At 47.5% G+C, this 25,925-nt stretch overlaps 1 protein-coding gene across 1 annotated transcript in view; it reads right to left on the bottom strand.

Moving 5' to 3' along the window:
* Positions 1-978: 978 nt before the first annotated feature.
* Positions 979-25,925, bottom strand: part of BLK (BLK proto-oncogene, Src family tyrosine kinase) — a 49,945-nt gene continuing 24,998 nt past the window's right edge. The window contains exons 7-13 of the mRNA XM_073335680.1: positions 17,665-17,814; positions 16,687-16,839; positions 13,212-13,391; positions 12,613-12,689; positions 6,625-6,775; positions 3,166-3,297; positions 979-1,780 (exon numbers count right to left, since the gene is read on the bottom strand). Of these exons, the coding sequence (XP_073191781.1) occupies positions 1,572-1,780; positions 3,166-3,297; positions 6,625-6,775; positions 12,613-12,689; positions 13,212-13,391; positions 16,687-16,839; positions 17,665-17,814 (1,052 nt within the window). The 3' untranslated portion in view covers positions 979-1,571. The remainder of the gene's footprint in view (positions 1,781-3,165; positions 3,298-6,624; positions 6,776-12,612; positions 12,690-13,211; positions 13,392-16,686; positions 16,840-17,664; positions 17,815-25,925) is intronic.

The following is a 25,925-nucleotide window of genomic DNA, read 5'->3' as shown; positions in this document are numbered from 1 at the left end:
TAGGTCTAGGTCCTTCTGTATCCTATCCCTACCCTCCAGCGTACCTACCTCTCCTCCCAGTTTAGTGTCATCTGCAAACTTGCTGAGGGTGCAATCCACACCATCTTCCAGATCATTAATGAAGATATTGAACATCCACTCAGTGTGCAGCAGTAGTCAAAAAAGCGAACAGACTGTTAGGAACCATTAGGAAAGGGTTATAGAAAATAGGACAGAAAATATAATGCTTCTATATAAATCCATAGTACGCCCACACCTTGAATACTGTGTGCAGTTCCGATTTCCCCTTCTCAAAAAAAGGTACAGTAGAATTGGAAAAAGTACAGAGAAGGAAAACAAAAATGATGAGGGGTATGGAACAGCTTCCAGATGAGGAGAGATTAAAAAGAATGGGACCATTCATTTTAGGAAAGAAACAACTAAGGGGGGATACGATAGAGGTCTATAAAATCATGACGGGTGTGGAGAAAGTGAATAAGGAAGTGTTTTTTATCCCTCACATAACACAAGAACCAGGGCTCACCCAATGAAATTAATAGGCAGCAGGTTAAAAACAAACAGAAGGCAGTACTTCTTCACACAACACACAGTCAACCTGTAAAACTCATTGCTAGGGAATGCTGTGAAGGCCAAAAGTGTAAGTGGGTTTAAAAAAAAATTAGATAAGTTCCTGGAGGAGAGGCCCATCAATGGCTATTAGCCAAGATGATCAGGGATGCAACACCATTCTCTGGGTGTCCCTGAACCTCTGACTGCCAGAAGCTGGGAGTGGATGACAGGGGATGGATCACTCGATAATTACCCTGTTCTGTTCATTTCCTCGGCAGCACCTGGCACTGGCCACTGTTGATGACAGGATCCTGGGTTAGCTGGACCATTGGTCTGAGCAAGTATGGCCATTCTTACATTCTTGTGTCACATGATTATCATGATGCCAAATGAGAGTTTAATAATGAAGGCAGAAGAGTGCTCGGATAACAAAGTTCTTTATTTGCTGGCCGGCAATAGGCACTGCATGGACTGGCAGCCCTGAACATTAAAGACCACGGCCAAACCAGTGCAGCACTGACAGAGACAGGGCCAGCTTCCTCTTTGAGGCCCTGCCAACCCCCTGACAGGAAGAACCCAGCTCCAGGGGCAGGGAGTACATCAGTCTCCAGGGCCCAGTCAGCCTTTGGCTTCTCTTATCCTACAAGGGAGCCCACTGGCCCCTACTATGACTCCAATCACTGCGATGCGGATACAGGCTCCCTGGGCTGGGACTCCCTTGCACGGGGTGAATGAGTTCTGCCAACTTCTGATTAAGCTTCTCTTTGCCTCCCCATAGGTTTGCAGAGTCCCACCCCAGCCCCCCAGAAGCCTCCAAAATGAATCATTTCCTAGTATAATCCGGAGCTGATCCGCATACACCAAACAAGGGGGGGGGGAAGGGAAGTCCTGTATTAGATGTCCAAGGGGTACCCAAGCAAAGTGGCTGAAGAAGGCTCAGTGGAGGATCTCCCCCAGCTAGCACTCCATGCCATCGCTTGTCTCTTCCAACGCTGTCCCACGGGCGTTGGCGAGGCTCTGGGCTACAGCAGAGGCTCTGGCTCATACTGCTTTTCCGTCGCCGTGTAAAAATCCTCAAGGATGGACTGCAGGTACTCAAAGGTGGGCCTGTCCTCTGGCTTGCTCCTCCAGCACCTGACTATGATGCTGTAGAGTTCTGTGGGGCAACCGTCCGGGCATGGCATGCGATAGCCCCGCTCCAGGTTCCGAATGACCTCGGGGTTGGTCATGCCTAGAACAAAACACACCCCCAAACCTGAGTGTGAGTTCACCACAGATGGGTGTCTAGGTGCCAGGAGAGGAAAGCACCGCTTTAAAGCTGCAGAGCGTCATGGCAGCTGCTGAGGCCAGGCCCCACGCCCCAGGCTAGAGCTCACCGGCTACTTGTTATTATTGACATGACAGTAGCTCCTAGATCAGGACTACATTGCATTAGGCACAGGAGCTGCCTCAATAATCTCACAGGCAGGGTACATCTACACTGCAATCAAGGGGAGTGACTGTCGCTCATCAATACACACCCAAGCTAGCTTCAGTCTCGCTAGCTCGGGTCCAGCGATGCCATGGCAGTGTGGGCTTAATGGTGGGCTGGCCACCTGAGTAATTACCCAGGGTCCCAGGTGGGTGTGTACCGCCCAGGCTGCTGCAACTTCACTGCGCCAGTATCTGAGCTAGCTGGATTAAATCTCGCTTGAGTCCAGCATCTCTGTCCAGTGTCCTCCTCCAGGACTTACCCTAGCCTGTGTGCCAGGCCGAGGCCCCAAAGGGAGGTCTGTCTATAAAACCTCCAATAAGAACCTCCCCTTAACAGAGGGATGGAGTCAAAAGAACCCTAGGATCTACAAAATAATCAAACCAGGAAGGGGAGGGTGGTTAAAGGGTCAAAATAAGGGCCCCAGAGGGGGATGCTGAGCAGAGAACCCTGGACAGAGCCCACTGCTCCAAGGAGGCAGAGGAAGCTACCCAGAGGAACTCTGCATGGATGCATGAAAGAGCAAGGAATGGTCACAGAGAACCCCACCCAGCTTCCTGCTCTTGGAGCAATGCCAGACAGAGAGCCTGACAGAATGCCATCCTCTCCAGCTGCACAACAAACCCAGCATGGGCGGTAGCTCGGCAGCTTTCCCCCTCCATTCCCAGCACTTACCTTCCATCACCATCCCTTGGAGCCAGAGAGCCATCTGGGTTCCTGGACCAGTCCCAGCCCTTAGCTTCCCTACAGAGTTTGCCAGCAGGGACACACCTAGGCTAAGCTGGCTGGTTTTGTGCCATAGATTGCTGCCCAGTGGGAACTGGATTGCAACCACCAAACACGTTCCACCTAGGCTACCAAACAGCCTACACATTGCGATGACTTTGTGGTCCTGATTCAGCAAAGCACTCAAGTACTGAGCAGTTCCATCCACTTAAATTTAAGCACCTGCTTAAGTGCTTTGCTGACTCAGGGCCTCGGCAGGAGTCAAGCAAGTAACCTACTACAAAGGTAAAAGACTCCATATCCCATGGCTGATCCCCTGAGCAATAGTCCTCGTAGCTTTTGGAGCAGCAGTTTCAGTGGGAATCATGATGCACTCCAGAGTAAACAGGAGGGAAGTCTGTATTCCCAAGGGACCATACCTGGATAAGGGGTCCTGCCGTAGGTTATAATTTCTGTTAGAAGAATCCCAAATGACCAGACGTCAGATTTGATTGTGAAAATCCCAAAGTTAATTGCCTCTGGCGCTGTCCATTTAATGGGGAATTTGGCACCTGTCAGGAAGAAATAAATTTTAAAAAGCACATTAATGTGTAGCGTCTTCCTGGATTCATGCTTTGCACAGGTTGCTCAAGAGTGTTGGTCTCCTAAAGGTCTTATCTGGATGTTGGGTACTGCCAATTGCACGCTGGGGCTTATACAGTCTTTGTTTAAAGTACAACAGAATCAAGATGATGTATCATAGGATGGACCAGTTCCTGTCTTTTTCCTTCATTATAAGGCATCCTTGCCTGTGTAGTTTCATTTTGCTCTCTCTGGTTCTACTTTACAAAACAATGAATGATCTATAATCTTAAAAAGCAGGTGCAAGTTAAGATGAAAAGGTCATCAAATGCATCATAAATCACATGTAGCATGCAAACCACACACACATGATATGAACATTACAGAGAATGAGCAATGGCCAACAGAAGAAAAGAACATCTTGTAATTACGCTAATAAAGTGACAGGTTTCAGAGTAGCAGCCGTGTTAGTCTGTATTCGCAAAAAGAAAAGGAGGACTTGTGGCACCTTAGAGACTAACCAATTTATTTGAGCATAAGCTTTCGTGAGCTACAATTTATGCTCAGATAAATTGGTTAGTCTCTAAGGTGCCACAAGTACTCCTTTTCTTTTTACTAATAAAGTGAAAAGTTAAAAGGATCAAAGGCTTAGAAGACCATTTTTTGTATTATCCATGGATTTAATAGATATTGGCTTTCAAAATACTTGCCATAAGTATCACTTCCTACAAAAATATTTTAGAGATAGAACCCAGGATTTTCAGGACCAAAGCACAGGCTGCAACCATTTGTGCTAAAGGAATAATGTTATAAACTGACAGCATTTGTAGGTTTTTACCTTCTATATGGCCTAACCATTAGTGGAGGGCACGGTGCATTCAGACAGCGATTAATATCTTTGTAATGATCTCCCGACCATGAGTAATCAGTGGGGCAACAATCCATAGGCAGCACATAATGGAGGCTTAGCCTCCCCAAACCTCTTGCCACCGGGGGCGTGGCGGAGGACAGTGGCGGATTTGGACCCCCTGAAAAATCTCCCCCCGCCACAGCCCTGGGGCTGGAGGAGCTCTTGCTTGGGCTGCAGTGGGGGCACAAAGCTTTTCCAGTCTCAGGGCCACAGCAGAGGGGGGAGCAAGCGGGGGGCGCGGCCTCAGGGGGAAGAGGCGGAGTGGGGCTGGAAGGAGGCTGTGGGCAGAATGGGGGCAGGGCCACGAGGGAAGCGACAGAATGGGGGCGGTGCTCCAGGTCTGGAGCTCCAGTCAGGGCAGAGAACTCCGCTGCAGTCCCAACCGAGGCTGAGAGCTCGATCCTGGCTGGGCCTGAGCTCTCAGCCCCCCCTGCCTTGGCCAGGGCCATGGGGTGGGGGGGCTGAGAGCAGTGAGTGGGTGTGTGGCCTCAGCCCCAAGGAGAAGCTTCACTCACCGCCCATGCTAGAATCCAAGACCTTTAGCACAAAAACACAAGCCTCTGCCACTTCAAGTAAAGCAGTAACTCCCTTAGAGGCCAGCGGCAGTAGGATTTTATCTTTTATGCAGATCAGCCACTAGAGAGGGACACAGTATTTAGCCAGTGTGCTACAGAGGGTGTAGAGAAATGTAAATATACACCTCTACCCAGATATAACACGACCCGATATAACACAAATTCGGATATAACATGGTAAAGCAGTGCTCCAGGGGGGTGGGGCTGCACGCTCCAGTGGATCAAAGCAAGTTCGATATAACGCGGTTTCACCTATAACGTGGTAAGATTTTTTGGCTCCCAAGGACAGTGTTATATCGGGGTAGAGGTGTATGTAAATTTTAAAAATATATCTGAAAATCTGTCCCACCTTTATTTACCTGGAAAAACCTGAGTTCAGGGTTCTGTGTCTCTCCTAGCATCAGATCAGCATAAGCCCACAATTCAGGTTTTATTAAGGACAAAACAACCCAATATAAACTAAATATTTTAATGATTTTGATGAAAACAGCATTTTTATTTAAATCCCTCCCTGAAATCCTGCAAACCCAAACACAATGGGCACAGTATCAAAAATCAAACCCAACACAAAACATTTCAGTTGACGTGAAACATTTTGCGGCGGGGGGATTTTGAAATGTTCGTGTTTCATTGAGAATCAAAAGACAGGTGTATTTTGAAATATCAAAATCCTTCACCAAATGGAATCATCATGCTCCAGCCAGCTCTATGGGAGACCAAATGAAACTTAAAAAATGTCTGTTTTGTTTCCCGTATACTATATAAAGCCTCGTAGCAAGTTGAATGAATCTCTCTCGTAACCAACATCTCGGTAGCTGAAGAATACTATAGTCGAGTAAACTGTATTTTGCTGTGTGCCAGTCGGGTGTGGATAGACAGATGAGTGAATTGAACCGCCAAGCTCAATGCCCCTTTGGTGCCCACATTCTATTAGTCCCACATATTACCATAGCAGAGACCCAAACTGGGAGCTTTGTTCAGGGCACTGGCTCTATCAGTTGATTCAAAATGCAGCTTCATATGAGCTGAACCAGCTAGAAGTTGCTCTTTGCATAGCTTTTTATAGAGACACTCCCTCACTCACAAGAGCCACTAACAGAACCACAGCGTTACTCAGATATGTCTCCAAACTTGTGGGGATGGGAGTTAAAAATCCAAATTTTGTCAATTGTCCTTGGCTTTTACACCTGGCCACACCAAAACCCTGAGTCAGAATGGAGGCCGTGTTTGAAATCTGGATCCACACCAAATTTTGCAGTTCAAGCCCATTTCTTACTGTTTCATTGTATATTCATCATTGTGGTATGCAGATATAGGCAAAGTGTTCATTTCCCTACAAAGACCCCAGTTCAGGGTCCAGCATCAGGGAGGTTGAGTTTATCCAGTAGCAGAGCCAGAGATCTTAGCATGAATCCATAGGATGTCCCTGTATCTATGGTATTCTACTCCATAAGAACATAAAAACGGCCATACTGGGTCAGACCGAAGGTCCATCTAGCCCAGTATCCCGTCTGCCGACAGTGGCCAATGCCAGGTGCCCCAGAGGGAATGAACAGAACAGGTAATCATCAAGTGATCCAGTCCCTGTCACCCATTCCCAGCTTCTGGCAAACAGAGGCAAGGGACACCATCCCTGTCCATCCTGGCTAATAGCCATTGATGGACCTATTCTCCATGAATTTATCTAGTTCTTTTTTGAACCCTGTTACAGTCTCCAACGTTAAATTCCCTCTGTTTGGATGTGGAATTGTGTGAAGGAGAAATGCAAGCTGCAAATGTAACTGGACTTCTTCAGCTAGGTTCTTCCCTACAGCACCATGAGTGGAACCTACCTTCTTGAGCCAGGTACTCATTTTCTATTATCCTGGCCAGGCCAAAATCAGCAACTTTACAGCAGAGCGTCTCTGAGACGAGGATGTTGGCTGCTCTCAGGTCTCTGTGGATAGAGTTCATTCTCTCGATGTATGCCATTCCTTCTGCAACCTAGGAGAGCAGAGATGAACACAGCATTTACCACAAGAATATTCAAATAAGTCTCCTGGTTACTAGACATTAAAGATGGAAAAGACCTTGTCTGTCCCCTCCCTGACACAAGACTGTACTATTATTCCATGTATTATGGTAGCAGCTACCGGCTCCAACTGAGAGAAGCGTCAGACTGCTCTCAGTGCTGTATGTACACATAGTAAGAGACAATCCCTGCCTCAAAGAGTTTAGACAAGACAAAGAGTGGCAGAAAGGAAGGGTTGTTCTTGCCATTTTACAGATGGGGAAATGAGGCACAGAGAGATGAAGAGACTCGGCCACAGGACATCTGTGGGAGAAGCAGAAACTAAGCCCAGATCTTCCGATTCCAAGGCTCAGACACAAGACCATCTCTGATCCCCTACATCTTGGAGTTTAGTTGAAAATATTGCAGATTAAATAAAAAAAATGCTTCCCGTTTTTCAGTCACAGCCACAATATTTTAAATTTAAGATGATCAACAGTAAATGATCATTAATAATCTTATCCATTCACCTCTTCTGTACCGTGTGGACTTGTATTTTGTTTGCTCGTGCCTGACACTGTGGATGACTCAGGAGGCAATGAAGATCCTGCATGAGCAGCCAAGCAGTATAGATAAGCATAAAACCCATAACTCACTGAAAGACCAATGGAAGCTGTATCCTAGAGCATTAATATGAGGGGAATGTGTTAGCATTCTGAGCCAAGCCCCAGACCCTGCTCAAGTCCCTCGTAGAAACACTCCCTGAACTGAGCTAACTTGTATATAATTTGCTTATTATTGTTTTTGTTCCCTTGCTTCTGACACCTGGTCTCTGTAGATGCCTTAGAGCAAGGGACCAGTGTTTGGGAAGCATCTAACACACGATAAGCTCTCCTGTAAATAAGAGAGATTTAGCAAGTTTTAGGGTTTGGGGCCTTTGCGGAAGCAGGGAGCTTTGAAGGGGATTTGAAAAGTGACAGGTTCAAATTTAGCCCAGACACTAATCAGGACCATAGATGGATGAGTATAAGCCCTGGCAAGAAGGCCGAGCACCAGTTTGGGTTTTCACACGCCCTGAGGCTAGGGCATTACAATTTTCCACCCACTAAGATTCTCATCAGCTTCTTGCTTACATGTGGTTTTAAACAGGATACTAACATGTACTTTCCAAATATGTATTTCACCCTCTATCAACACCCTTCAAGCTCGAGTGCTGCTTGCCTCAGTGGAAAATGGAAGAATTGATGTCACTTCCTGTCCTGATGTTAATGAGATAGCACTAGACCGATGGTTTCCTTTCAGCATGTGTGTGCATCCGAGTGTGTGTGTGTGAGACTGACCACAGGATGAATTCGGTACACCCAACCACTTTCTAATTTTAACTACAGCTGATGCTATTGGCTGCAAATTGCGTCTGAAGGGTCAAGTTACCTTGGGACACGATGTATTCAAAACACCACGAGTAAATATGTTGTGAAAAAGCATGACTGGCTTTACATCAGCCCCCATCCAGAAACAGCTAGTGATTAACTGAAGCCCAGCATCTGGGGTTCGCGCAGCTCAGGATCTGCACCAGGCCTGCAATGGCTCAGGCGTGTGCAGCGTGAAGGGATGCAAAAAATTCCCGTGCAGCTCCTGCACTGGCTTGGCTCGCTGAAGCCTCCTTTAGGTGCATGTGATAGATTTGCTGTCTTCAGGCTACATGATCCCAACATTCTGTGGCCTGTGCTGAAATCCTCTGGCCTGTGCTATGCAAGAGGCAAGACTAGATGATCATAATGGTCCATTCTGGGCTTAAAATCTACCAGCTTCTGCTATGCTGGGTACACACACAGCAAGTCCAGCCATTGGAATGCGTTTTGTCAGCCCTTGTGCCTGGCAGGGGACATTCTCCACTTTATACATGGGCCATAGGAGGGACCAGACTGTAGGAACTTCAATGGGGATTTATGAGGCTAACAGCGCAAGCCTCCTACTTCCCTCTATTTGGAGATTACACCAAAGATTCAGTAGTTTGAGATTCCTCTGCTTAACAGAGAACAGGGCCTGTGACTAGAAACAGACCGAGTTGCCCACTCGGGTGGGATTTTCACAGAAGCATGCCTAAGCATTCCTTCAGCAGCATCCCTAAGTGCTTTAGAGACACACGCTTGTGTAATGGCAAGTATCAGTGCCATGCCTTTGGGCAGCAAGGAAAGAGTTAATGCAGCAAGGAAAGAGTTAAGAGCTAGGTTACATGCCACCTCTGCAAAGGGCCAAGAACACTGGGAGCACTTGGAGACCAGAGCACTGGGGTTCTGAGGGCAGCTGGACAGATGCTCCACGTGCAGGAAAGGGCCCCTGACTCCCATGCTAAGTGGCTGGGGCAGGAGTAGGAGGATGATCAGCCTAAATATGCTGATTTGCAGGCAATTTGTTTGTTTCTTTAGAGGGGACTGGCTAGAACAAGCCACTCTCATATTCCTTTGGGCTGGGCTACTGAGAGCCCCAACGTTCTGTTGTTAAACTAAGAATCCCTTCACTAGAGGGCAGTTTTAGATGACGGGGCCTCTTGCTGCTTGCAAGGGGAGGGACAAAAGATTCCTTCTTCGAATTCCAAGTCAAGGTTTGGCGAGAGTCTTGAAAGGGAAGGAATTTGCTTAGGGAAGGATCTAGCCGTAGATCATCCAGCCTGGAGGTCTTGACATCCCAGACTCTCAAAGTGCTTTACAAGTGTTCTGCTGAGGTCAAGCATGGATGCAACAATGCATGCTGGGACCTGGGGTCACTGCAGTCCACACCACCACAGTGAAGATAACAGTGGCTGATGGCTTCACTGTGGAATTCTCTAGCCCACATTTGACCTGGGGCCATAGGCACCGACTCCGTGGGTGCTCCGGGGCTGGAGCACCCATGGGGAAAAATTGATGGGTGCTCTGCACCCACTGGAAGCTCCCCGCCCCCTAGCCCCAGCTCGCCTCTGCTCCACCTCCTCTCCTGAGCATGCCGTGTTCCCACATCTCCTGCCTCCCTCCCAGGGTTTGGCGCAGTGAAACAGCTGTTTCGCGGCAGCAAGCGCTGGGAGGAGGGGGAGGGTGGCGCGCTCCGGGAAGAGGCAGGGCCGGGGCAGGGATTTGGAGGAGGGGTCCAACAGGGACAGGGAGGGGGCAGAGTTGGGGTGGAGACTTTGGGGAAGGAGTTGGAATGGGGGTGGGGCAGGGATGGGGTTGGGGTGGGGCTGGGGCTAGGGGTTGAGCACCCACTGGCGCCCACAAAAGTTGGCACCTATGCCGGGGCCTGCACTTTGGTCTCTCCAGATTAGAGCTGGCTGAAGTTTTTTGGATTAATAGTTTATTAGTTTATTAGTAGAAAAATTCAGTTTTGGGTCGACGAAAACTATTTGTGAATTCGGGTCAAATTTGATGGATAGCTTTGGCTGATTTTTTCTTTTTTGAAAAAGTTGGAACGTTTCAACCTTTTCTAAATGAACCATTTCAATTTTTTGTTTTGAAACAACACTTCCTTTCAAAATTTAGCTAGCTTTAGTTGCAAAAAACAAAGAAAACAAACAAACCAAAGGGTAAAAAACATCCAGAAAAGAAACAAAATAGAATGAACCCCCCTCCCCCGCCCCATCCCAAATTTCTGGTCAAACAAAACATTTTGTTCAACCGGAAATAATTTTTTTTTTCATTTGTTTGTTTCAGTAAGAAAAACCAAAAATGTTTGGGTTTGGGTCTACCAGCAACAATTCCCCCTTCCCCGCCTCCCAATATTTTGATTCGGTGGCCAAATTGAAAAAAAATCATTTATTTGCTCAGCTCTGCTCCTGATATGGAATTTTTCTCTCTCTTCCCTACAAACTCATTGGGCCAAATTCCCTGGTGTAACCCCCAACTGAAGTGAATGGAGTTACCTGAAGGATAAATTTGGTCGGTTGTGTTTCTCTTCAGGAATTTAAAACTAACCACTGATTATTTCCTTCAAGTTATAAAAAATAGAAACAACTTCTAATGACTGAGTCTGCAGCTGCTCCCCTTAAGCTATTACGGATATCAAAGGTAGGGCAGCAGACCAGATTTTATCACTAGTGAAGAGGAAAAGAACTGTTACACCATTCACAGGAGGTATAAAAATAGCTAATAGGGCTGCTTCTTAACGATATTTCAGTATTTTTGCTTCTGGGTAAATGAAAAGCAGATGCTTCTGCCATGTCAGATAGCACCTCCTCAGAAATACACATTTCCAGGTATTTTATTCATTTAAAAACAAATATGAATTGTGGCTGGATTCTGCAGTACCTTGAAAAAGAGACTTGTTAAATACAGCATAACTGAAAATGACTGTCAAGTTAGCTCATCACCACCAAAGAGAGGAATGGTGGCCATGTGGCTAAGGAATTGCATTGGGCGCCAAGAGCACTGGGTTCTAATCTCAGCTCTGACCTTGGATAGCGCCTCAGTCCGGCTTTCTACAATACTCAATGCCAGTCTAGCTCTTCTCCTGTGGAAACCAATGACAAAGCTCATATTGATTCCACCAGGAGCAGCATTGCGGGCTTCTGAAAATCCCCAACTTTATGGGTAAACGTGGGCAAGACCCTGCAGCTGAGTTTCTCCACCTGTATAATCTGATGAAGTGAGCTGTAGCTCACGAAAGCTTATGCTCAAATAAATTTGTTAGTCTCTAAGGTGCCACAAGTACTCCTTTTCTTTTTGCAAATACAGACTAACACGGCTGCTACTCTGAAACCTATTAACGTGCTTATGTACCTCCAAAGAAGTTGTGAAGCTACACTGGTTAATGTTTGCAAAAAAACATCTCCAGATCCTCAGATGGAGGACACAGTGGTCATATTACAACAATAAGCGCTGCCTAACGTTCGGCATCTCAGTGCATATTAATCCCCCTAATTTATGTTGCCTTATCTTCAGAGGGGCTGAGCATCCATTACTCCCAATCAAGTCAACCAGAACTGGAGGTGCTCAGCACCTCTGAAAACCAGATTCTCTTCTTGCCTGTGTCCCTACACATGGTAGATCACTGTTGCTCCAGAGCAGGACCATCTCTTACTAAGGCCGTCTGGAGAAAAGAGAAAAGACTTTTCTGCTCACGAAGCCAGGAAAGACTGCCTTCCGTATTACACAGAGTGCTAGGAAAAGGACCCCCATGTGAGGTGTCAGATGATGCTGATGATGGGCTGACATTCCCATCGGTACTGCAGGTGAAGGGAGGAGCCCCTGGCTATTACATCTGGAAGTTCACAGAGTCATAGATTCTAAGGCCAGAAGGGAACATTTTGATCATCCAGTCTGACGTCCTGCGTAGCACGGACCATAGAACTTTCCTGAATTAATTCCTGCTTCAAGTCCAATAACTGTTACAAGGGTTTTAGAAAATATTCAGTCTTGATTTAAAAATTACCAGTCATGGAGAATCTACCCCCCAGCCCTTGGTAAGTTGCTCCAGTGGGCAATTACCCTCAAAAATGTTAAAAAATGCACATTATTTCTAGTCTGAATTTATCTAACCTCAACTTCCAGCCATTGGTTACTGTTATACCTTTATCTGATAGATTGAAGAGCTTTCTATTATCAAATTTCAGTTCCCAGTATAAATATCTATAGATGGTAATCAAGTCACCCCTGAACCTTCTCTTGGATAAGCTAAATAGATTGAACTCTTTGAGTCCACCACTATAAGGAATATTTTCCAATCTTTTAATCATGTTCATGGCTCTTCTCTGAACCCTCTCCAATAATATGTATCCCCTTTGCATCTGCAAACATGTCATCTTGGATAACATTGCACCGTCTTTCAAACATTCATTCTGGTGTCTCTGACTACAGACCTGGGCTGACATGTCAATGAGTTTCGGGAGATTTAGTTGGCATCCATCCTCTGTCTTCAAGAAATCCAACAAGCACCCTGTAAAAGAGGAGACACACAGTGCTCTCTGGATGATATGATTTGAGTGAAAGTTGCACATTAGGTCCACGTCCTTCTCTAGCCAGTGTTATCCAACCTGTCTACAGCTTTTTTACTTCTGGGAAGATCTCGGGAACTTCACTGCCTCTATCAAGTGCACCAGAGTCAGAGTGAAAACACCCACTTCGCTTCATATTTTGTACAGAGCTCTTTGCAAAGCCCATAGGATTCTTTATGCCACCCACTGATCAGCTGTTTGGTGGCAGGCAGGAAGCACTGGGGGTGGAGGGAGGGTGGGGTGTGCTCAGGGGAGGGAAGAGGTGGGGCCTCAGGGAGGGGGCGGAGCTTCAGGGCGGAGCAGGGCTGGAGCACCCACCCAGAAAAATGAAAGTCAGCACCTGGGGCATTGTCCCCTTCATTACCTGTTGCAGGCATGGGATTTTCACAAATCCTAAGCACTGGCCTAACCTTTGAAACTCAGCCAAAAACGTCTAATGAATAAAGCCCGGGGAGGCTCTTTACCGTTGGCCATGTACTCTGTCACAATATAGATTGGCTGTTTGGTGACTACTGCATGCAGCCGGACCAGTTTGTCATGCTGGAGCATCTTCATCAAGTTTGCCTCAGCCAGGAAGGCATCGGGAGGCATGGAGCCCTCCTTTAGGGTCTTCACAGCCACCTTCACACTGTTCTTATAATAGCCTGCAGCAAAAGAGAAAGGATGGTCCAATGGTTAAGGTGCTAGCCCGGGACATGGGAGAAACAGGTTCAGTTCCTTTCTCTGCCGCAGCTTTCCTGTGTGAGGAGCAAGTCAATGGAAGTTTGGAGCCTCACTACCTCTGAAGCTCTGTGGCACAGTTCCCCACTTGTACAATGGGATAATAGGCCTTTCCTATCTCACAGGAGTGTTATGAGAGTAAATACATTAAAGATTACAAGATGCTCAGTTACTTCATAGACTTTAAGGTCAGAACAGACCATCATGATCATCTAGTCTGACCTCCTGCACATTGCAGGCCACAGAACCTCACTCCTGTAATAGACCCTGTAACCTCTGGCTGAGTCACTGAAGTCCTCAAATCATGGTTTAAAGACTTCAAGTTACAGAGAATCCACAATTTATACTAGTTTAAACCTGCAAGCGACCCATGCTCCATGCTGCAGACATGGTGCAGAGGAAGGAGAAAACCCCCCAGGGTCTCAGCCAATCTGACCTGGGAGAAAATTCTTTCCCAATCAGTAAAACCCTGAGCATGTGGGCAAGACCCACCAGGCAGATACCTGGGAAAGAATTCTCTGTAGTTACTTGGAGCCCTCCACATCTAGTGTCCCATCTTCAGTGATGGGGGTGGGGGTCATCTACCTTAGATAGAAAACTAACAGCAAGAAGCCCTACTGTGTAGAGGTTCCAGGAAGGGGTGGTGGAGAGTAGAGGCAGCTGGGTACACACTAGGAACTGGGGAAACAAACCACAGCGCACTGGTGGGGGGTGCTGGAGTGGTGGAGACGATGGCCCATATAAGCACTCTTTTCAGCCAGTCTGTAAGAGGAATTCATGCCTCTGGGGAGTAGGTAACCTTGGAAGGAGTTTGGAGGCTATTCCAGAGGGTGGTATCCTCAGAATGGAAGAGGCAGGGGATCCCAGGCAATGTTTCTGTGTCTCTCTTTTCCATGCTGGGGATGGGGGGCGGGGGGAAGGAGCCCTTGTGGGTTCTGCTCTGGAGGAGCTGAGCAGTAAAGCGTTGGGTGGTGTGAGGTTATTGAATTCCTGGCAAGAGGAACAAGAAGTGGTAAAGCTGAGGGCAGATGGCAATCAGGTGCCTGACAGCACACAGGGCCCTGAAGGCTGTTCCACGGCTGAGAATGGATGGAAGGGATGTCACCACCATCTGGATAAACATGGCTTATTACAGAATCATGAGTGTTCCACGGGAAGGAGACAGACCAGGGCCTCCAGTCCACTCCCCTTCCCCTGGCAATGCGGGATCATCCCCTATGGCAGCAATTCTCCACCAGGTGTCAGGTTTCAAGGGGGCTGCCAAGCAGGGCCGTCATTAGACTCGCTAGGGCCCTGGGCAGAAAGCCAAAGCCCCATTACGTGGTGCTGAAGCCTGGGACCCTGAGCCCGCCACCCAGGGCTGAAGCCAAAGCCTGAGCAATGTAGCTTCGTGGGGGCCCCTGTGGAGTGGAGTCCTGGGCAATTGCCCTGCTTGCTACCCCCTAACACCGGCCATGGCTTTTATATGCAGAAAACCAGTTGTTGTGGCACAGGTGGGCTGAGGAGTTTTTAGAGCATGTTGGGATGGCTCAGAAAGAAAATGATTACCATAGAATATCAAGGGTTGGAAGGGACACCTCAGGAGGTCATCTAGTCCAACCCCCTGCTCAAAGGGGAACCAGTCCCCAATTTTTGCCCCAGATCCCTAAATGGCCCCCTCAAGAATTGAACTCACAATGCTGGGTTTAGCAGGCCCATGCTCAAACCACTGAACTGTCCCTCTGCCCCTGCCCTGTGACATATTCTCAGGACCTTTCTGTGGTCTGCTTTTAAGCCACTTGAATAATGTGGCTCCCACCACTCCCCATGAGACGGCTCCCCAACATAACAGACCCCCACTGCTAGGAAATGTTCTCCTCATATACGGCCTTCATTTCCTTTGCCATGTCATCCCATTTCTCAGCTATCTTGCTGTGCCCCTCACCGTGGTATCTGAATCCGTAATTAAAGGAGCTGGGACTTTGCACATGCAGTCAAGTCTTCTGCACAGTGCTGGCCAAAACTGCAATCCCTGCACTCTCCTGGGAGCAATCAACCACAAAGGGGTGAAAGAGGAGGAGGAGTTAAGCTCCAGCTGCTCCCCACGCTGACCAGTAATGTGTAGGAGCACAAGCTGCATCCTCTGAAGGGGGATCATGGCCCCTGTGGCTTAGGTAGGTATAGTGTCCCTCAAAGCACACAGCCTTTTGCTACTCACCCCCTGCCCTGCAAGCAGGGCTGTAACAGATGGCAATTTCCTGCAATATCTGGAATGAACTTTACTGAATTAGGTTTAATCTTATTGAATCAGGTTTCCTACCTTTGGAGTCCATTGTATTAAACATGCAATTGTTTGTGTGTTTTTGTAGGACTGTAATATAAATGTTAGGAACTTCAAAGAACTGTTTGGGACAGTATGTGTTAAGTGGGATTCCTAGAAGGTACTTGGGAAGCCCTTTGAAGCTACACCTTGGGGAGAAAAATGACCTGCTCCTGGAAATTCCAGATCAAAGACCCCCAAACTGTATCAAGGGCAGACTAAACTTTTCAGGAGGGTGCTAGTTCTAGGCTGAGGCTATTAGGAACCTGTTTTCTGGGTGGTTTGAAGGATTCTCCTGCCAGAACCCATGTTGGAGACAGCTGGGACAGAGCAGAGGGATCTCTGGTAAGCTTATTAGCATACACGTAGGTTCTTTTATTGTTTTAATGTGTTTTCTCTGTAATGGTTTTAAGAATAAAATAGGCTTGGATAGGAAGTGGTGGGTGGCAACTTACAACTGTTGACAATCACTCTGCGATCAGTCTTTGGAAAGGAAGCAAGCAGGCCTGTTTCGGCAGCCTGTCTTTTGCTGGGAATAACACGGGGAAGGCGGGGAATTCTTCAGGGTGGACATTTCCCAGTCCAGAGGGACAGAGATGTTTCCACCCAGGAAAGGCAACGGCGATGGGGGCAGAAGCTTGGGAGTGGGTGCCCTTGCTGAAAGACTAAGGGGAAACACAGGTGCAGTTGTCTTACACCTGTGGCAACAGCTGTGTTTTAAAGCCCCAATGCAGCCTTAAAGAAGCATAGTTGAAAGGGCTGCATAATTCCCATCCCTCCCGCACCATGAGCAGCGGGCTGGGTCCTAGCAAGGCCCCGCACTCATGACAATTCTGAGAAAACAAGGTTTCCCCTTTTCCTGGGAGCCACGTGTAGCGACCGGGGCTGACCCTGCTGGGCCTGGAGAGCGCTGTACTTACCCATCCAGACTTCTCCAAACTGTCCCGCACCAAGTTTCTTCACAAGCTTGAGAGACTCCCGTGGGATTTCCCATTCGTCCTGCCCCCAGGGCCTCTGGGGAGTCAGGGATGTGCACGGAGTGGTCAGCCTCTGGCACAGACCATCCCCTTTGTCTGTGTATTGAGAGAACACCTGTCAGCTCGTCGGTAAAGGGCCAAACCCTCCCGCCCAACCTCCAGCCTGAGGCTGGAGACGTGCAGAGGGTAATTATCCTCCTCCACAGTGTGTGGAACGGCCACTCCACACAGGCTGCTTCAGCCCCAGAGCTCTGAGCGCCCCAGGAGCATGGCCTGGAGGACCCATGCAATGGCAGATCCCCTAGTGCAGCCCTTTCCCCAGCCGGCTCATGCCCCGGTGCATCACAGTGGTTGCACCCCCTGCCCCCACCACACCTCTCTCCAGAATCCAGTCTCTCCACACATCCCCTCCCCTGTGGAACCTCCGTGGCCCCGGCAGTGCCTCGGGGAGCTCGCTGTGCCCCTGGAAGGGGCAGTTTTGCTCGTGCGCACCTCTGCTTTGGGATGTTCACTTTGCTTACAGCTGTGGGTGGAGTGACCTGCAGGGGATTTAACTGGGAATTGGTCCTGCTTTGAGCAGGGGGTTGGACTAGATGACCTTCTGGGGTCCCTTCCAACCCTGATATTCTATGATTCTATGATTCTATGACTCACTTCGTATATCTCCATTCCATGGCAGCCCCAACCAGTGCTAGCTAGAGCAGGCGTTTCATGCCCACCCTGCGTTCACCTCCCCATTCCCTATACTGCCACCTACTACAGGTATTGCTCCCCACGCAGTCGCTGCTCAGGGGGCATGTAACTGATTGATAACCCCTGTCTGGTCATAAGGCACCAGACCATGCGGCCTCCTCATGCCAGCAAGCTGTACATCTTAAATGCTACAACAGACGACCCTGTCCGGGGACACGGGCAGCTTACTGCTGTAATGCTGGACTAGATGGTGCAGCGAGGAAAAGGTGATCCTGGGGGAGATGTAGCATCCCCCACCGTCTAAGGAGCGGATCCTGTAGTGTTTGATGATGTCGCCTTGAGCAGAGGTGCTGTCTCTCACGGACAGTGAAAAGGCATCTGGGGAACAAGCAGAAGAAACCACACTTACTGGCCTGGCTGGCACTGGTCTGAGACAGACCTGATGGCTTTTGTCTTCCTTCAGTAGCCCTGTGTCTGCAATGGGCTATAGCCCCTCTCACAGACAGGTGAATCTGTGCTGGGAATATTCAGGTGCAGGGCACGCTACACTGCTGCCTCCCATCCATCTTCCATCTTGGTGAGATCTGGGCAAGTGTCCTTTCAGCCAGACCACATTTCACAGGGACATAGCATTTACCAGTCTGGATCTAGCTCTTGGTCCATGACGTCCAGCAACCCCATGGACAACACTGGAGGCTTCCGAGCATGTGTGTCTGTGGGGGCAACGGATGTCATGGAACTCTATCCTGTCCCCTGCGAGCGATCAGCATAGACTAAGGAGCCTGATATTTCATGGCCATTAGGAACCTTGGCTTGCTTTGCTCGGAATGCTAATGGCCCTGCTCTCTTTGAAACTCCACCATGAAGATTAGTTTTGTCCTTAAGGCATGAATGGGTTTCCGCTCCCGGCTCTAACACAAGTGCCCTTCGCGATCTTGGACAAGTCACTTAGTCTCTCTCTATGCCTCAGTTCCCCATCTGTAAAATGGATCTTATGCTTCCTTTCTCCTACCCATTGTCTGTCTGTGTAGATTGTACGCTCCTTGGGTATGTCTACACTGCAATCTGAGGTGTGACTGCAGCATGGGTAGACACTCAACCTAGCTTTGGTCTAGCTAGCTCGAATAACAACAGCAATGAAGCTGAAGCAGCATGGGCTGTACAAGCCCGCCTGGGACCTTGGGTATGTACGCGAGCGGCTAGCCCGTGCTGCTGTCACACCCCTGGCTGCAGTGTTGACATACCCTTTGGAGCTGGAACGTTTCTAAGTGATAGAGTTGACGTATAATAATGAGGATACAACATGATCCCATCAAGATATCGCATGATTAAACATTGCCAAGGAAGTGTTATCACCCTGGTGATAAGAAAAGGAGTACTTGTTGCACCTTAGAGACTAACCAATTTATTTGAGCATGAGTCTCTAAGGTGCCACAAGTACTCCTTTTCTTTTTGCGAATACAGACTAACACGGCTGTTACTCTGAAACCTGTCACCCTGGTGATGACCATCCCAGTATCTGGCAAAGCACCTGGGTCCTGACATGCAACATCCTTATTATTTAAATCCTGGGGTTTCGTGCAGGTCTGAAAATACACCTCTAATCTGCCCTTCTCGACTCCCTGCTAGTCCAGTCCAATATGGGTTGCCAGCAGCCAGTACATTTATGGAGTGATAGTTTAAAATGTACATCAGTAAAACTTGCAAAACAGTGTAGAGACTATTTCCTTTGTCTGCAGTATGTTTCTGGACTGGGAGTACGCCAGATTAATGTGGATTTATGTGATTTTTTTTTATGTTTGAAGGTCTGGATTCTATAGAAGAAAATCTGTCATATAGGACCATAAACAGAAGTCGTGTGCACCCAAAATTGCTTTGAAATCGTAGTATCCCAGACATGGGAGGACTTTTAAAAATGTGTAATACCGACCTATTGGCCTTTTTTGTATTTTGTATTGTGTCAGTAAAAAATGTGGAGGGTCAGTATGAATATGGTTAAGAAGTGTTAGTTGTCTTGTCTGTAGAAGTATTCCTCTTCCCCCTCCCCCCTGCCCGCCATGCAACATTCCTTGCTATTCCAGTCTTGAGCCCCCATAATTGGTGTTGGTCCTACTTTGAGCAGGGGGTTGGACTAGATGACCTCCTGAGGTCTCTTCCCACCCTGATCTTCTATGATTCTATGATTCTAACTCTGTCAACGCACTTCAGTCCTGGGCTGCAATACCGCTGACTAGTTCAGTCTTGCATTGCAATGCAACTCTGAGCCCTGACTGGCAGCATTCCCTGCTATTCCAGTCCTGTTCTGACTGTTCTGCCAACTCACCTTGTTCACATTCTCCAGCAATACCCATTCCTGCTGCAGCCCTGAGTCTCTCCTCACCAGTGACTGGCAATCCTGCCCAATTGTGCTTGTCTTTTACATCAAATTCTTCTGGATATATTCACCCTGACGCAGTTTCAGCTTCTGGGGAATCAGGCTTTGGGAGGTCTTTGGGCCAATGCTTTCAAAAGTGGCCAGTAATTTTGGGATGCCTCTGTTTTTGGATTACCAGCCTGAGACTACTTGGGTCTGATTTTCAGAGTGTGCCGAGCAATCAGTCTTTTAACTGAAAACCACTGGACCCTTAGCGACTGGAACAAACACTGAAGGGCAGTGGTGGATTCTCCATCTCTTGCCATCTTCAGATCAAGACTGGATGCCTTTCTGGAAGAGATGTTCATTGTGCAGGAGATCAGACTCAGTGATCTGATGGGCCTTGTAGCCTTAAAATCAATGACTCAATTATGTGAATAGGAGCGATGGTGCTCAGCACCTCTGCAAATCAGCCCCAAGAGGCCTCAAGTTGGCCAACCAAAAATGGAGGCGTGCAAAACTAGGGGACACTTGGTGGAAATCCAGATCCTGATTATCCAAGTGTCCTCTTCTCCAGCACTTCCATTTGCTTGAGATTAACTTGCTTTTCTCAGTGAAGTGATCCACTCTAATAAGAGCTCTGCCTGATGATTAGAATCTAGCAGTCCTACAGACAAATCAATCAGCTGTCTAATGCTAGCCTTAATATTTACCCTGCCATTTATGTTAATGAATGGCTGTATCGTTTTGGGCAGTGTAGAATGCATTTCAACTGGCACGGGAGTTTAGTCTGTTTCTTGAACTTCATCATGTCACTTCTTTTTTCCTAAGCAGCTCCGGTTTATTTCAGGGGAGCGGAAGAAAAGATTTTCAGCGATCGTTTCCATAGCTGTTCATCTGAAATACGAGACCGCCAGGGTCTGGTTCATTTCAAAGTCATTTACCCATTCAGGGTTGATTACAGAACAGAGCCGGACACCTGCTACTAGTGGAAAGGGAAAGTGTTAAGGCTGGAAGGCTTTAATTCTCTCTTCTCTAAATAACAATAACAATGAAAGATTGACACAAAATCCCCAACACTAGTAGCTTCAATGACTCACAGTCACCTCCGCAATAACAAAGCCGCATGCAGAGCTCGGTACTAATAAGGAACACTGTACTAATAAGCCAATGAGTACAGCCAGCTAATTCAGTGTACACATCCCAGCATGCAGATGCATCCCTGCAGTAAGAATTTGAGGGGGTACCAACCCTCCAGTCACTATGTGCATGAGATCTCCGGCCAAAAGGAAGGGGTGAATTTTACTCTTCCAAGGGCTAGTTATGATTTCTGTGTTGGGACTAACCATAATAATCTCACTGTTATTTGTTTCCCTCACCCCTCCTGCCATTTGTTTGTTGTATCCACTTCTTGCCGTTCATCATAGGACAAGACTTTGAACTCAGGGACCGTCTTTTTGTTATATGGGTGTATAACCTGCAGCACAGTGAGGCCCTCATTCAAGTCCCCTGAGTGTTACCACAAGACAAATACAAAAAGAAAAGGAGTACTTGTGGCACCTTAGAGAATAAATTGGTTAGTCTCTAAGGTGCCACAAGTACTCCTTTTCTTTTTGCGAATACAGACTAACACGGCTGTTACTCTAAGACAAATACACATCATCATAATGAGCAAGCAAAAGTGAGCAAGAAAATGAGACGAAATCATGAAGACTACCTTGAAACAATGGACCTGTCTGAGTGGACTGGCAATTCTGTTAGGATAAGCAGATGCTTCTCTGAACTATTCAAATCTTTTGTACAAAATTCTGATCTCATGCACATAGGCCCCAATCCAGCCTAACTCTACTGAAGTCAGTATATGAACCATTTATCTAGGGCAGGGGTGGGCAAACTTTTTGGCCCGAGGGCCACATCTGGGTATCGAAATTGTATGGTGGGCCATGAATGCTCATGAAATTTGCGGTTTGGGTGCGGGAGGGGGTGAGGGCTCCAACTGGGGGTGCAGGCTCTGGGGTGGGGCTGGTGATGAGGGATTTGGAGTGCAGCAGGGAGTTCCAGGCTGTGACCGAGGGATTTGGAAGGTGGGAGGGGGATCAGAGCGGGGGCCAGGGTTGGGGCACAGGAGGAGGTCAGGGGTGCAGGTTCTGGGCAGCGCTTACCTCAAGCAGCTCCTGGAAGCAGCGACATGTCCCCCCTCCAGCTCCTATGTGGAGGCGTGGCCAGGCAGCTCTGCACACTGCCCTGTCTGCAGGTGCAAGCCCCACAGCTTCCAGAAGCAGCAGCATAGCATGACACTCTCCAGCTACTATGCGGAGGCATGGCCAGGCATCTCTGCCCCGTCTGCAGGTACTGCCCCTGCAGCTCCCATTGTCCGCGGTTCCCAGCCAATGGGAGCTGCAAAACTCGTGCTTGGAATGGGGTCAGCGTGCGGAGCTCCCTGGTTGTCCCTATGCCTAGGAGCTGGAGGGCAGACATCCCCGCCATGCTGCTGCTTCCGGGAGCCACGCGGAGCCATGGCATGTGCAGAGCAGGGCAAGCCCCTGTCCCTGCTCCCCGGCGGGAGCTCGAGGGCTGGAATGAAAGATCTGATGGGCTGGAAGCAGCCTGCGGGCTGTAGTTTGCCTACCCCTAAACTAGGTACTTCTATGTAATATCAGGCAGCTGCCCCTAGAGTGTCCCTTTGTGTAGTAAAACTATTTCTCCATGCTTATTTTTCCCCCTACTGTTACTCACACCTTCTTGTCAACTGTTGGAAATGGACCATCCTGATTATCACTACAAAAGGGTTTTTTTCTCCTGCTGATAATAGCCCACCTTAACTAATCACTCTCATTATATTGGGTATGGCAACACCCATTTTTTCATGTTCTCTGTGTGTATATATATATATCTTCCTATTGTATTTCCCACTGCATGCATCCGATGAAGTGGGCTGTAGCCCATGAAAGCTTATGCTCAGATAAATTTGTTAGTCTCTGAGGTACCACAAGTACTCCTTGTTCTTTTTGCTGATAGAGACTAACACGGCTACCACTCTGAAATCCGATTCAGCCTAGTTTTGGCTCATTCTGTAATCAGGGCTGTCTTAGCCTCAGGCTCTCCACCCTCATACACCCCCATTCCTGTAGTATCTGAGAACCTCCCACGCTGTATTGCATTCATTCTCACACACCCCTGTGAGGCATCATCCCTGTTTTACAGATAGGGAACCAAGCAGAGGGAGATTAAATGATGTGCCCAATGGCACACAGTGAGTCTGTGGCAGAACCTAGGAACTTAACCCAGATTTCACAAGTCCTATACCAGTGCCTTTCCCACAAGTCTAGCCTTCCTTTCTGTGGCATTACATCAGGGTAACTGAGATCAGAATTGGCCCACTGAGTCTGCAAAATTAGACTGGAAACTTCTGATTCTCTTATGGGATTTTTACTTCATTGTGCCTGGAATGGTCCTGCCAAGAAAACAGCGCTTATCACAGCATTGTAGCCCCACAGCACTGGTCTGCCCATCCTTAGCAAAAGTTACAAGTGGTACCTTAAGAAAGACCCAAAGACCCCGTCAGTTTCAGTGGGATCAGTCACTGCACAGGTAATATTTGCTTAGCCCTTCCAACATTCAAACTTCAGTGATGTTGAGCAAAAAAGCTAGATATTGTGGGCAAACTCTTCCTTCCCCCCAGATGCTCATTTTCTGTTAGTCTGAGGTTAGTGAGGCACAGCTGTTTCCACAAGTTTCAGTACAATTATTATTTTTTGGAAGGTTTGTTTATTTCCTCCAGCTTAAGCAGATTTGCTCTCTGGTATCTGTTTCATTAGTGACCTGCTTATCAGGTCGTCTTGACAAATGCCCCACCGCACTGTGCTGTTGAAGGTACCCCTAGTGTCCTCTATAAAATTTAAATTTAAAGGGAAATTGCCAGCATTACAATACTTTAGAAAATCAATCATAGACAAAATTAGATTACTGGAACTGTAAATACCTGCTTCACTACAATGGTAAGGATGAATTCTGAACATGTAATACACTAGCAAAGTTCTGTGTTCTGTGTCCCCATCTAGTGGCTGCGCCAGTCGCAGATAACAGCCTACTATTGTTACCAGTTAATGGAGTCACTCCTTTAGCTCAAAAGGTAGAGGCCAGTGCTGAAGGTCAGGAGTATAAACTTTGCTGATGGAAGGTGGAAGTAAATAAATATGTAAATAAAGAACAAAAAACCTTTAAGTTCAAAGAGCAACATGAATTCGACCACACTCCCCAGTGTGTATTAATTTATAGCTTTAATAGTAATACTTTGCACTTCTGTCTGTGGATCCCAAGGTGCTGTACATTGGTGAATTCAGCCTCACAACACCCTTTGAGGGACAGCTTTTCTCCTTTTACAGATGGGGAAACCAAGGTTGAGAGAAATTAAGTGGCTTGATTCAGGAAGCCTGTGATTCAGGAAGTCTGTGGCAGAGTCAGCAGTCAAACAGAAGTCAAGAACTTAGTAAAATTAAAAGAGGGATTGATGACTTATCTGGATAAAAACAGCCAGAGGTAGAATAACAAATACCAAAATAACAGTGTGTGTCAGAATGAAGATAAAAGTTCACACTTTCAGGCATAAGATAATCACCAACTATTACAAATTAGGAGGAAATTGTCATGGACCAGACTGCAGTCGGAAGAGAGCCTGAGATATAAGCCCTTGTATTAGAGGCCCGGTATGAGGCCTGAGCTAAAGTAGTGGGCAAGCTTTGCTGATATAAAGCAAAGTGAGCAAAAGTCCGGCTGTGAGCAAACTTCAGGCTGTGCCTGCTTGCAAGTTCACCGAATCTGGCAAGAACAGGGCTGATATTGCAGAAACGCGCATTCCTAAGAAGTGCTAGGCACAGCGCACTCCCACAAACACACTCCAGAAGAGTGGTACCGGAAAATCCTGATAGCAGGTGGTACCAGAACATCCTGATATCAAGGATTGTACAAAAACATTCCCCATGGATAGCAGGAACAAACTGAACCCTCCTAAAAGATAAGGTCAGGATGACAGTGTGATGAATAGAGATGTTTTGATGGAACCACCAGGTATCAGGTGATGGGTGATAACTAGCCACGTCCAGGGGCAGTAACTAACTATGTCAGGGGGCAGTACGTAACTTGTTTGCATCAAGGTATAAAGAGGTATCTCTGAGAGAGTGTTTTGGTCCAGCCGAGGGGGGAATGGAAAGTGCTGCCATACACAGACCTGCATCCACTGTCACGGACATACATGTCTTAGTATTCTCATAGAGTCTGCCGGGGCTATTACCGTGCTTTGTCGACAATAAACCTGGCCTGGTGCCTTTGTACCTTAACAGATCTTGTGGTCATTGGGTGGTTCACTCGAGGTCTGCTGTGCCAGCTGCCGGCGCAGAACTGGGGCAGCACACAGGGAGAACACACACACACACACAGCCAAACTTCTAACCACACAGATTATGCTGCCACATCTACCTTCTTCAAGATGTCTCACACTTTTCTCGGTAACTTCTTCTCACCACAGTACTGAACATGATGGACCTCGGCTCTGATCCAGCCTTTCCCCGCCTATGTTCATATGTTTGATGTCTCCTGAGTCCAAGTCATATATTTTATTCACAAGATCCTACTTCCACCCCTTGTATCAGTCGAATCAGGGACAGAAAATACTATGTGGGGTAGATTCACCCATTCTCCACAGCACTGACAAATATAGAGTTTATTCATAATTATTATTTATTTGCCACAGGTCCCAATCAGGATCAGACCCTCACTGTTCCAGAGATGGTACACATGTATGGAAAGAAATGGTCCCTGCCACCAAGTGTTTACAATCTAGGCCATAGATAGTGTCATAAATATAAAGGGAAGGGGTAAACACCTTGAAATCCCTCCTGGCCAGAGGAAAAACCCTTTCACCTGAAAAGGGATAAGAAGCTAGAATAACCTCACTGGCACCTGACCAAAATGACCAATGAGGAGACAAGATTCTTTCAAAGCTGGAGGGGGGAGAAACAAAGGTTCGCTCCGTCTGTGTGATGCTTTTGCTGGGAACAGAAAAGGAATGAGTCTTAGAATTTAGTAAGTAATCTAGCTAGAATGAGGATTTTTATCAAGCCTTCCCCAGGAAAGGGGG

Source organism: Lepidochelys kempii, chromosome 3, assembly GCF_965140265.1.
Source record: "Lepidochelys kempii isolate rLepKem1 chromosome 3, rLepKem1.hap2, whole genome shotgun sequence".
Taxonomy (NCBI): Eukaryota; Metazoa; Chordata; order Testudines; family Cheloniidae; genus Lepidochelys; species Lepidochelys kempii.
The sequence above is the reverse complement of the archived record's forward strand: the minus strand, read 5'-3'. Positions and strand labels throughout refer to the sequence as shown.